This window comes from Malaya genurostris, chromosome 3, assembly GCF_030247185.1.
Source record: "Malaya genurostris strain Urasoe2022 chromosome 3, Malgen_1.1, whole genome shotgun sequence".
Taxonomy (NCBI): Eukaryota; Metazoa; Arthropoda; class Insecta; order Diptera; family Culicidae; genus Malaya; species Malaya genurostris.
The window spans coordinates 29,406,315-29,419,234 of NC_080572.1; the positions used below are offsets into that span (position 1 = coordinate 29,406,315).

At 36.5% G+C, this 12,920-nt stretch overlaps 1 protein-coding gene across 8 annotated transcripts in view; it reads right to left on the minus strand.

Moving 5' to 3' along the window:
• Positions 1-746: 746 nt before the first annotated feature.
• Positions 747-12,920, minus strand: part of LOC131435504 (sphingomyelin phosphodiesterase) — a 51,906-nt gene continuing 39,732 nt past the window's right edge. For 3 of the 8 annotated variants that reach the window (XM_058603478.1, XM_058603476.1, XM_058603479.1), the window contains 6 exons: positions 4,187-4,343; positions 2,604-4,133; positions 2,426-2,535; positions 2,184-2,368; positions 1,937-2,119; positions 747-1,663 (listed from right to left, as the gene is read on the minus strand). In XM_058603478.1, coding sequence (XP_058459461.1) covers positions 1,531-1,663; positions 1,937-2,119; positions 2,184-2,368; positions 2,426-2,535; positions 2,604-4,133; positions 4,187-4,250 — 2,205 coding nt within the window. In that variant the 5' untranslated portion in view covers positions 4,251-4,343 and the 3' untranslated portion in view covers positions 747-1,530. Of the gene's footprint in view, positions 1,810-1,936; positions 2,120-2,183; positions 2,369-2,425; positions 2,536-2,603; positions 4,134-4,186; positions 4,344-12,920 lie in introns of all 8 variants that reach the window. The other 5 variants (XR_009230506.1, XM_058603482.1, XM_058603477.1 and 2 more) reach the window with 5 other exon arrangements.

Here is a 12,920-nt window from a genome sequence, read left to right on the forward strand (position 1 = left end):
TGTATTTTGGGATTCGCATGGTATAATTTTCATCGACTACTTTGAAAAGGGAAAAACCATCAACAGTGACTATTATATAGCGTTATTAGAGCGTTTGAAGGACGAAATTAAAAAAAAAACGGCCTCAATTGAAGAAGAAAAAAGTTTTGTTTCATAAAGACAATGCACCGTGTCACAAGTCGATGAAAACCATGCTGAAATTGAACGAATTGGGCTTCGAATTGCTCCCTCATCCACCGTATTCTTCAGATTTGGCCCCCAGCGACTTTTTCCTGTTTTCAGACCTCAAGAGAATGCTCGCTGGTAAAAAATTTAGAAGCAATGAAGAGATAATCGCTGAAACTGAGGCCTATTTTGAGGCAAAGGACAAATCGTACTACAAAAATGGTATCGAAAAGTTGGAAGATCGCTATAATCGCTGTATCGCCTCTGATGGCAATTATGTTGAATAATAAAAACGAATTTTGGCAAAAAAATGTGTGTTTCTATTAAACGATACGAACTTTTCAGCCGAACTGTTATTACATCGTTGAGTAGTTTATTTGACAGAGCTGTGAGACAGATTGTTGAATGTTCTGATTTTTTGGCAGTTTCTTTCATTTACCTGTCACGTCTAAACCGTTTTTCGTTTGGTTGACAAAATGCTGAACTGAGCTCATTACGACATAACAATCAAAATAAAGTAATTTTTTAAATCTAGATTGATCAGAATTTGGAATTTTCACCTAGTAAACAAACACAGAATCCTTTCTACACACATTACGTCGTGTGAAAGTACATATTACAGTGTAGCAATAATTTATTTATTTTGGTAAAATTCAACGGATTTATATACATTTTTTATTCGTTCATTGCTTCTAGTTGACTTTTCTGTAACTGATAAAACATTGTGTTACGGTTTCGTTCTACGGTTTATATCATTCACAACTATTTCAGCTTTCTCTCTTCATGCTAATCAAGTAGTTTTTTACTCTCGTCTATCACAATTCATGTAAGGTGTTCTAATAACATCTCACGGATTTGTTATTGAGTATGAATGAACACTTCTAATCAATGGCATATTTGTGTTTTGTTTGTCACTTGAAAATTTTATATTTCGGAATAGATCAGTTATCTCAGGCACTACAGTTTCTGTGATGCATTGTTGATGAAGACAAGATTCTAATATCAATTAGGAGGTAATGCTGGCCTTCTGTTGGTGATGTGATCTGTTCGGATCTGATCAGGTGCTGTTCAACAGGTCGTTGCGTCGTGTCATCGTTTGCGCCAAAAAATCCGTGTCAAGCCGGATAGTGCATATGATAGCCTGTGGAATCGATGGAATCATTACACAGTCCAATTGTTAGGTGATTAGTTTTCAAATATTCACCACGCCCCTTTTTTGTTCCAAAATCTTGAAATGATGTAAGCTTGTGACTGACAGAATTTCGGCTTGATTCACATTTAACTTTATTCACATAGGATAGTATCATTATTTACAATAAAAAGGTAGCACAATCGTCATGAAATTTAAAAAAGCTGAGAAGCTCTTTAGCCTTTAACCAGCTGCACGCTTGGTTCGTTGCGATTATTCAACTGAGCGATCGCTACTATGTTCTGTAGCTGTTCAGAATCAGCTTCTGCTGTATGACCGTCACCACCTTCAAGAGGATTTTCCCCTGTGCTGGAAATATCAAACCATCACCGTAAATTTTGTTTTGTTGTGACCTTATACTAAAAATTCATTCGTTATGAAAAAGCATTGATTTATATCGTACTATATACATGGAATGCGGTTAGACGAAAACTCCAACTGTCACCAGTTGTAAGCTGCGGTGTCGTGAGTTGTATTGGGTTCATTGATTTTTCGTTTGATAGGTTATACGGAAAAAATGCTTTGCGTTAGTAATAACCAGATGCGTGCTTAAGTTAGAATATTTTTTTGTAGTTTACGTACGAAGAAGTGATGGAACTGAATATCCACTCCTTCCAGCCTTTGTTATTCTCGTCGATTTTGGCCTCGACGTCTTCGCAGAAGTATTTCCTGTCGTGGCTTCGGCCGCTTTTGGCATCGCATAATATCCGTTTTCGACATTCGTAATCGCACTCTGGACGAACAGGAGAATTTTTCCAGTAGTGTCTGAAAGCAAAACAGTGTATTTCTCAGGTTAGGTTCAAACAAAAATTGGGAAAGCTTAACTCACTTATAGTACAAGTCAAACAGTTCCTTGCTATCAGTCATATTTCGAATTAAGGTATCCCAATCAGTAGGCCGAAGTCCTCGCATTGCATAAGCTGCCCGGGTAGAATACAATTTATACCAGATCGGATAATCATACAAGTTGGCTTCTTTCAGATTCATTATCCATGATTCGTGATCAACTACCAGCTAAAAAATAATCAAATTATATTACGATGATACTATCCATTGAGAATTTGTACAGACTCTCGTGGTATCTTCATGGTCGCCATCGATATAATAAATCCGGTATCCCGGATTTAAATCATTGTATGGTGTAACAGAAGGACCAATGTATGCGATACTGGTAGCTCTACCTAAAAATGAATATCATTTAACAGTGATTACAGCACACCAAATTTAACTGTGATTATAGCACACTCACTCAAATCATGTGGGTCATAGAAAACTTCAAACTCGTCAAAATGTGTATGACCATAGAACTGTGAAACAATGGTACTCTCGTATCGAGAAACAATTTTATAGTAATTCCTACTCCAAACTTTTAAACAATCAGAATGTCCCGGCGGAATATGCCCTATCACGTGTACTTTCTCGTTTGCAAACTCTGCACTCTGCAGTTCATAAATAAACCATTGCAGCTCCGTGGCAGGATCGGTAGAGTTCAGTAGTAGCCACCAATTTTTATTATTGCAGTAGTTCATATTGAGGGAAATAATGCGATAGCCTGGTCTGACTAGAACTGAATAGAATGCTCCACGTCGAACAGTATGCGATACGCTGGCTGGTAACCAACGTCGCCATTGTATGTCTAACTCATCGTATAACCAGGCGATAGAACTATCGACCTGTTGTACATATGGCGGAGGAAAGCTATTGACAGGGGCGCTCTCATGGTTTCCAAGCGCCGGAAAGATTGGTATACCGGGAAACTTCTCCGACATCTGCTTCACAGTTTCTTTTAGAACTTTTAGATTTTCTTCCTTCGTTTGATTCCAAACGTCGTGAGGGGGAAGGTCTCCAGTCCAGATAATGAAATCAATATCTGAGTGGGTCTCAGCAATGTGGTTCAGCATGTGATCTACGGTTCGCTGTGGAGTATCACATTTTCGATAGTCTCCCCATTTACCAGCAGCACCATTGGGAGTTGTAGGTCGTCCATTAGTTAGTCGACAGCACAGTGGTTCATTGCAGTCAGCGTTGGATCCTTCTGCATAGTAGGGATCGTAGTGCGTATCGGAAAGATGGAGTACCTTAAACACGGGTGAGGCTTCTTTCGGGAGGGCCAACTCACGGACCTCAGGTTTGGCTACAGGTGGGAAGTCCACTTCCCATTCATGGTATGGGTTATAGATATCTCCACAAGCGTCACCAATGATGAAGCTACAGATTTCATCCGGACCGATGGTAACTCGTTTCAGAACGTATATGACTTCTCCTCCAAAGAGGTGACTAACACCTTCGCAAACTCGAGGAGATTGAATTTTTAGATTTACACAGTACTGGTAGATAGTTTTGATGATTTCTTCTTTACTCTTGCCAGATTTTATGTAGTGTTGAAGCAAACCAGCACCGGCTTTGCACGCTGTGCAAGAAACCTGAGACATGACACTTGTTTCCAGTTCAAATGCAACTTGCTGTAGCTTAAAATATTTTATAGTTTTTGTAAGTAGTGGTGGTAGGTGAGATTCTTCTTTGTTATGATAGAAAAGCGTTCGAGCGGTAGCATTCTCTCTGATTTCCATCAGCCGCTTGAGAAGCTTTTCATCATGATTGTCCGAGTCGATAACTTGGTAGCTAGTTGGTGGTAAACGGTGTTCGTTGTGTTGGTTTTGGAGAAGCGGAAATACACTCCGAGGTACTGACTGTATATCCCATGTATCTTCAGGTTGCTGCCATTCGATCTGGGATCGTTGTTGGTTTGGGTTTGATGAGCTAAAGATGAACGGGTGAGCTGGAACAATCATTACGATTAGATATGGTATAGATTCGAGTAGGATTACTTACTCTGAGCAAGCTGTAGCAGCTCTAATAAAAACATCAGGACGATCGGAAAGTGATATCGACTCATTCTGTGCGGTTGACTGATACCATGAGGAGTGAAACACAAGTTATCCTTGTAGATTGACGGACCCGTGAAGTAGTGCCAAAAGCAAAATTCTGTCTGAAACAAAGAAAACAGGAATGTATAATTACTGCATGCTTCGAGAGTAACAGAGTTGCGAGAAAAGTTTTTGTCGGGAAACACGTGGTTGAAAGCGAGTCTGACAAAACTTGATCTCGTGTAGCCTGTCAAACAAGGCGAGAAGACGGTGATGATGACCGTTTATCAGGAAGGAAGACATCCCTATCTGGCTTAGCTCAGTTCATTGTTACAAAAACGGGTCTTAGAAATTATGACATATGACGGAACAACTCCGAAAATTACAAGCTAAATTAAACGGAATTGAACCTTGCTTTCATCAACGTACGAAGATGTTTGTTGTCATATGCAGATAATTACTATGAGAAAGTTTCTATTCGGTTGATGTTATGTGTAATAACCCCATAATTAAAATTTTTCACAAGAGAAAAGAAACGTGCATTGTGTCGGCCCTGGTTTGTAAGTTTGACCTTAATATAAACTTGTCTGATCGATTCCACGAGTTCTAAGATTTAAATAACACGTTTTTCGCTGTGAGCTGCACTCGTTCACCACAATATTTGTCAATTCATGATCGATTGTGTATAGGGATGTCGGAATGTTGATTAATTAATCGAGTAGTCGAATAATAACCCAGAAAATCGAATAATATTGAATCGAATAGTTTGAAACTAATATTTGATTGTTAAACTAATCGAAAAATTCGGAAAATGCAATAATAATCGATTAATTACTTGAGTAATCGATTAATAATCCTGATAATTGATTAAAATTATTTTGACTAATTCTACTCTATTATTGAATATTCGAGTAACTCGAAATATCTGACATCCATGTGATTATGAAAGTTTTGGACGAATTTTTAATTTTCTTGAGTTTTAACGAATGCAGATGGCAAAACCTTACAAATATGGGCGAAAAAATAATTATTCACGTTTTGTCATCAAACATATTATTTAAAATTATCTTATACACTTGAAAATCTCTGATAGAATTTGAAATCTTCAAATCACATACAGATTTGATTTAGATGATAAAACATGAGTAAATAGAGTAGTATTGCAACTTTTGATCATAATTTATCAATTAATCGCTAAATCCAACCATAAAACAAAGAATGTCCCAGATATGAAAACAGTACCTAACCTCACTTCTTCGAATTTGATATTTCATCTTACGATTTATCCATAAATATTAACCAAACACACCACGGAAAGTTACTGAATCATTGATGATCGATTTTTTACCAAATTTTCACACGTTTTGCCTTTCTCATATAGAAAGGTTATGCAATCACTGTGAAAACCGACTTTTGAACCGAGGCCCGGAGGGCCGAGTGTCATATACCATTCGACTCAGTTCGTCGAGTACGCAAGATGTCTGTGTGTGTATGTGAGTGTGTATGTGCGTAAATGTGTATGTAACGTTTTTTTTGCACTAACTTTTCTCGAAGATGGCTGAACCGATTTTCACAAACTTAGATTCAAATGAAAGGTCTTGTGGTCCCATACAAAATTCCTGAATATTATTTTGATCCGACTTCCGGTTCCGGAATTATGGGATAAAATGTGCAAAAAATTGTGAAAATAAGTGCACTAACTTTTCTCAGAGATGGCTAAACCAATTTTTCACAAACTTAGATTCAAATGAAAGGGTCTTGAGGTCCCATAAAAAATACCTGAATTATTTGGATCCGACTTCCGGTTCAGGAGTTATGGGGTAAAATGTGCAAAAAGAAGAAAGTATGTGTTCTAACTTTTTCTCATAGATGGCGCGACCGATTTTCACAAACTTAGGTTCAATAGCAAGGTCCTGTGGTCCCAATGTGTAATTCCTGAATTTCATACGGATCCGACTTCCGGATCCGGAAATATAGGGTAAAGTGGGTTAAAAATTGTATACCATCGCTGAACATGGGTAAAAACCTTAAACATTTCTAAATCGACCTCGAATCTTTTCCAATTGATAGTTTTTATCAGTAGACGATGAAACAAACCGATTTTGGTTATTCTTTTGAGAATCAAAGAAAATTATTTTAAAGATACCACAGTATTATATATGATAGTATGATTGATATGAGAAAGGCATCATTACACCAATAGGTGGATTAAAACAGGTTTTTGTATGCTAGTATTCGATTCATAAGAAAAAAACCCGGCTTTTTTCGAATCTTCACGAAAAATTATCACCGTCGCTTAGCTCGCCACTCGAGCAGCGCAGCGATCGCAGAAGAGTTGGTTGGATTCTTACAATTTATATATGATATAGGTAGTTTTTATTATCTGGCCGCAGTAAAATATAACAGTGTGTTCAGATATAAATGACTTAAGCTTTATATTTTTTATATTTTCAGAGTGTATCTATTGAAGAATCCAATCATATTTGACATTGGACCCATGGCATTTAGAAAAAATTTGGACGAAGTTTTCAATTGACTTGAGTTTGAACGAATGAAGATGGCAAAAGTTAACAAATATGGGTAAAAAAAAAACGATTATTCACGTGTTTTCATCAAACATATGATTTAAATTTGTCATATACACTTGAAAACCTTGGATGAAACTTGAAATTATCAATTCACATGCAGATTTGATTTAGAAAATAAAACATGAGTAAATGGACGAGAAAAATAACTTTTGATAATAATTTATCAATTAATATCAAAATCCAACCATAAAAATAAAGAATTTCCCAGATATGGAAACAATACCCAACCTCACTTCTTCGAATTTGTTTCTCCATAAATCTCAATCAAACATACTACGGAAAGTTACTGAAACATTACTGATCGATTATTTACCAAATTTTCACACGGTTTTGTATGTTAGTATTCGATTCATAAGGGAAAAAATGAAAACCCGGCAGTTTTTGTTTCGAATCTTTGAACAAAATCTGAAAATTATCACCTTCGCTTAGTTCAAAGCTCGCCACTCGAGCAGCGCAGCGATCGCAAAAGAGTTGGTTGGATTCTTCAATTGTGTTGCAGTTTTCAGCTTTCAGAATGGCCCGTCTGGACTCTCTCGTGTAGTGGGCACTACCAACGACTTCCGATGAAACCCTTAACAGTGTGAACACGTTGTATCGTGTTAGTGCGGTGAAAATTTGAGTATTTCGTGAGAAAGAAAGAATTTTCATCCGTACTTTGGTGACGCCACGTGTCACGCAGCGAGGTTTTCACTTGTAGTCCAGTGAAAAAAAATCCGTTGGACTATAAACGAATATTGATTGGCAATTTAGCCTAAGTTGCTGTCCCATCAATCGGTGTCATCTCAAGGGAGGTGACGCTACCCAGAAGTGAAGAAGAAGAACGCACTACCAACGGAGTGTTTTGTAGATAAGGGAGCACTAAAGGTTGAACATGATAAAACTAAGAGAAGAATACGTTGTTTATTTTCCCTGCAGTTTCAATGAGTAGCAAAATGTCACTATCAGTGAGAAGGGCTTTATGAACCCATACATGATTCACATACAGTTCAGCAAAACAAGATCACTCGTTATTTATTACTAAACCGCATATCTAAAGGTATGAAAAGTCACATACACATAATATCACCTTTAGATAGCACCACTTTGTTGCGCTAAGTCAATCACGCTTTTACTTGTCCAATTCAAGAAGCAGTAGTGCTTGCATAATGTTTACTCGATGGCCTCAATTTTTTCGGTACGAAACTCGTTTGAGGCACCACAATCGTTTTGCACATCGTCTGTTGCCGGATTTACACCCAATGACGCTCGAGGTTATGTGCGTGGTAGGAAATCGTATAAATGATTTATTTTAGAATGAAACTAGAGACACGAAAATATACCTGTTGAACTTTACAGTATCAGTCCAAGGCTAATTATTGGCCCCTGATTAACAAAACAGACAGACAAATAGGTCAATGAATCCGATCGGGATGTCTGCGCGAAAACCAGTTCCACATATTCACTGAGTAGAGATACATAAAAGTGGGACATTCAAGAAAAATACAGACCCTCAGTAATCGACAGAAAAAAGTAGATGAGAAAAAGAGGGCACTTAAAGTAAACATGTATCCGGTAAGAAGCGGCTGGAAGACACGTGAAAGTGGCATCGTTCTTTTCTTATCCAATGCGAATGAAGTTGTTGGAACAGGTGCTGCTGCCAGAGGTTATAATTCAGGGGATATGATCTACGTGTTAATGTGTTTTTTTTAATGTTATTTATGTATTTAGCATTGGCAATACTAAGTGTAGCCCGTTGGCAGTGGCGTATCAAGGGGAGGGGGGGGGGGGGGGTGGCTTAGCGCAACGTTTTTAGGGGGCGGCAAACCAATCCTTGAGAACTTTTTTTTGCTTTCGGAGATAGAGTTCAGTTTTTCTGCTCACTTAACCAACGATGGGGGCGGCTCTTTTTTTGTCCCGGGCGCCAAATTTCCTCGGTAAGCCACTGTCCGGTGGATTTGACGTTTCCATAATTAAGTTAAACATTTTTACCCAGAAGAACATTCTGTCATTTGAGCGCTATTTGTTTTGTTTTAAGTGAGTTGAAAATTTTACCCCTGCAAAAAAATGGAATTGAATGGAATGGAATTCATTCGTGGTCGTAGTCCGTTTGACGATGAGTTTAAAGAAGGTCGTCCAAAATCAGTTGTATTGCCAGAAAACATCAATGTATGAAAAGTCTGATGATGGAGGATCGTCATATGCCGTGAAATGTTATGTAGCATGAACATTTAGACGTGAAAAGAAATAGGATCTCATATAATTTGATAAACGCTCAAAAAAGAACAAAGAAATGATGGAAAAATTCAACCGTGGTACTTTAAATTTGGTGTATAACATCTACACAGGTAACAAAACGTGGATTTACTCATATGAGCCCGAAACTAAACAGCAGTCGATTGTATGGGTGTTCCAAGAAGAACCAAATCCAACAAAAATTGCTCGCGCTCGAAGCACTTCAAAGAAAATGGAGGCTTGATTTTTTCTTCAATATATTGTGTTCGGGATCACAATGGTCACTGCTGCTACCACATATCAACTAAGGTCATCAAATAGTCATCAAAATTCAAATTCGCATAAAAAAGACTTCAGTGTATATATATATATATATATATATATATATATATATATATATATATATATATATATATATATATATATATATATATATATATATATATATATATATATATATATATATATATATATATATATATATATATATATATATATATATATATATATATATATATATATATATATATATATATATATATATATATATATATATATATATATATATATATATATATATATATATATATATATATATATATATATATATATATATATATATATATATATATATATATATATATATATATATATATATATATATATATATATATATATATATATATATATATATATATATATATATATATATATATATATATATATATATATGTGATCGAACGTTGAAGTGAAGTGAAAAAGCTTCCCCCGCGTGACTCAGGTTGACAATCCACTCCATCATCCAGTCATTCACTTGTAAGATACCCTGATGCACTCCCTGCCCCTCTCCGTTGTCGATATACTTAAGCATAATACAATATAATATAATATAATATAATATAATATAATATAATATAAAATATTATAGTATTATAAAATACAATATAATATGATATAATGCAATGCAGTATAATACCATACAACAAAATATAACATAACAAAATATAATATAATAAGATAATATATAAAATAATATGCTATGATACAATCTATAACAGTTGATTTCGCAGTGTCACTTATGCTCTTTTTTCGTCGCAGTACTGCAGGAAATATAATATTTCTTTTTTAATAATAATAATAATAATAATAATAATAATAATAATAATAATAATAATAATAATAATAATAATAATAATAATAATAATAATAATAATAATCAATATATAACAAATAATGCAACAAACAACATGTTGCAATATACTATGATAAAACACTTTAGGATGGGCTTCAAACTACAATCCATTTGGCACCCTCTCATTCTGCTACTAACGCATATGGCGATAGCACCCAGTCGACACCGTTCTATTGACCAAATGTCATTATAGACGCTCTGTGAGGCATAGGCATTCTGATATAGTGGACTGGATTTTTAAAACTTTCAATATCTCTGATTCCTTGAAAGGTCTTTTGATGACCTTTGTACCCGTAGCTGAGACGTTTTTGAAACAGTTGACGTTTTTGAAATGGCCCCTTTTTTCAGCGATCGTATCCTTTGATGGCTAATTTATCCAATGAAGTCACGGATTTGCTCTCTGTATTACAATGGAATTGCAGAAGTATCATCCCAAAAATTGATTCCTTCAAACATCTATTATATATCATTAATTGCGATGCATTTGCATTGTGCGAAACTTGTTTAACTTCTGAAATATCTCTCAACTTCCACAATTGTAATATTATTCGTTTGGATCGAGAAACCCCCTATGGAAGAGTATTTTTGGGAATCAAAAAGTGCTATTTCTTATATAAAATTAAACTCCTCTCGATACCAGGCATTGAAGTAGTTGCATGTCAGGTAACAATGAAAGGCAAAAAAGGCTTGAATTCGCTGCGCTGGATTTATCCCTTTGCTCGACATCGGTACGGTTGGATTTCAAGTGGAAGGTAATCCCCGATCACCACGGTGGCGATCATCTACCTATCGTAATTTCAATCGCCAGCGGATTAAGACCATCGGAGACAATCAATGTTTCATATGACCTCACACGAAATATTGATTGGAAATATTACGCAAATTCGATGTCTGAGAAACTGGAAACAACACAAGAACTTCCTCCGGAGGAAGAGTACACGTTTTGGCGTTTTTATTCCTAAAATATCGACAAAGGCATGGTTCAGGGGGCTAGATGTGAGTAGGGACTTCATTCGTGTGATGTCCAGACTCATGTCCAATCATTACACGTTAGATGCACACCTTCTTCGAACTTTACTTTCCGAGACTAATCATTGTGCTTGTGGCGAAGGTTATCGTGATATTAATCATGCCGTTTGAACATTCTTTGCGTACCCAAGGTAGACCATCTAATGTCCCAGTTCGAGACATTCTTGCTTGTCGTGACCTTTTTTACATGAAACTTCTTTATCATTTCATAAAGACATTTGAAGTTTCAATATAATAATTGATCCTTTTAAGACTTAGTTCTGACTCCTACTGCATCCATTAATTCAATATACTATGATAAATATTGCACTTCAGGATGGGCTTTATTTTATAGGCCATTTCGCACCCTCTCATTTTGCTACTAACGCAGAAGGCGATAGCATCTAGTCAACGCCGTTCTATTGACCAAATGTCATCATAGACACACGGATAGCCATGAGATAGGAACCTGTGAGCAAGGATGGCTTTTACCGTGTCAAAGAACGCTCACTGGCAACTCTTTTTTTTTTTTATTATTGTAAAAATCAACAGACACATTGTAGTCCTAATGATAGTTTCTAATACTAAGTAAAAAATTTGCTTGAATTGTTTTCCGTGAAAGGTTGAAGTCAAATCCAGATGATACACGATTGAACGATCTTTGCAAGCCTATAACGGCACCGTTTGTTCCATAGTTGGTGCGACGTAGAGGTAGTCGAAGAAAGCCGTTGTTACGGAGAGCACGGGGACGAACATTAATATTAACCTCACGGAGCAAAGCGGGGCAGTCAATCCTATCACTCAAAATATCAGCTATCATCAAAGCACGCGACAGCTCTCGTCGTACTTGTAGTGTGTCAAGACCAATCAGCAATCCGCGACTTTCATAGCTCGGCAGTTGGTGTGGATTATTCCAAGGTAATCGTCGAAGAACAAAACGTACGAATCTACGTTGTATAGATTCTATTCTATGAGCTCCATTGAGGTAAAGAGGGTTCCAGACTACTGAGCAATATTCCAAAGTAGAACGAACGAGTGTACAGTATAGAGTCTTCAGGCAATAAATATCATTGAAGTGCTTAGCCATTCTAAATATGAATCCTAAACAGCGTGAAGCTTTCGCAACAATGTAGTTAATGTGCTGTTTGAATGATAACTGCTCATCGAGAAAGACACCAAGATCTTTGACGCATGTCGATCTACTAATCATGAATCCTTCAAGATAATATTCGAATTTAAACGGTAACTTTTTCCTTGTGAACGTAATGATTGAGCACTTTTCGGGATTCACTATCATATGATTGGTTTTGCACCAATTCGCAAAGATTTCCAATTGCCGTTGAAGGAATGCCGCATCTTCTGAGCTGCGGATGGTGTTATAGATCTTGAGGTCATCAGCGAAAGAGACTCGTGGTCCATCCAGACAAAGATTTACATCATTGAAGTACAGTAAGAAAATCAAAGGTCCAAGATGACTCCCCTGTGGAATTCCAGACGTTGCAACAAATTCTTCGGAAAAACAATCATCAATTTTGATAGTAAGACGTCGATTGCTGAGATATGATTGTATCCATTGAATGACGTTTGCTCTTCACACGATTCACACGATTGAATCAGTGCCATCAAAGAGAGACGGATATCATAGCAACAACAAAAACCCGGCATGGCTCATTTAACATAGAATCGACACCAGTGAGAGA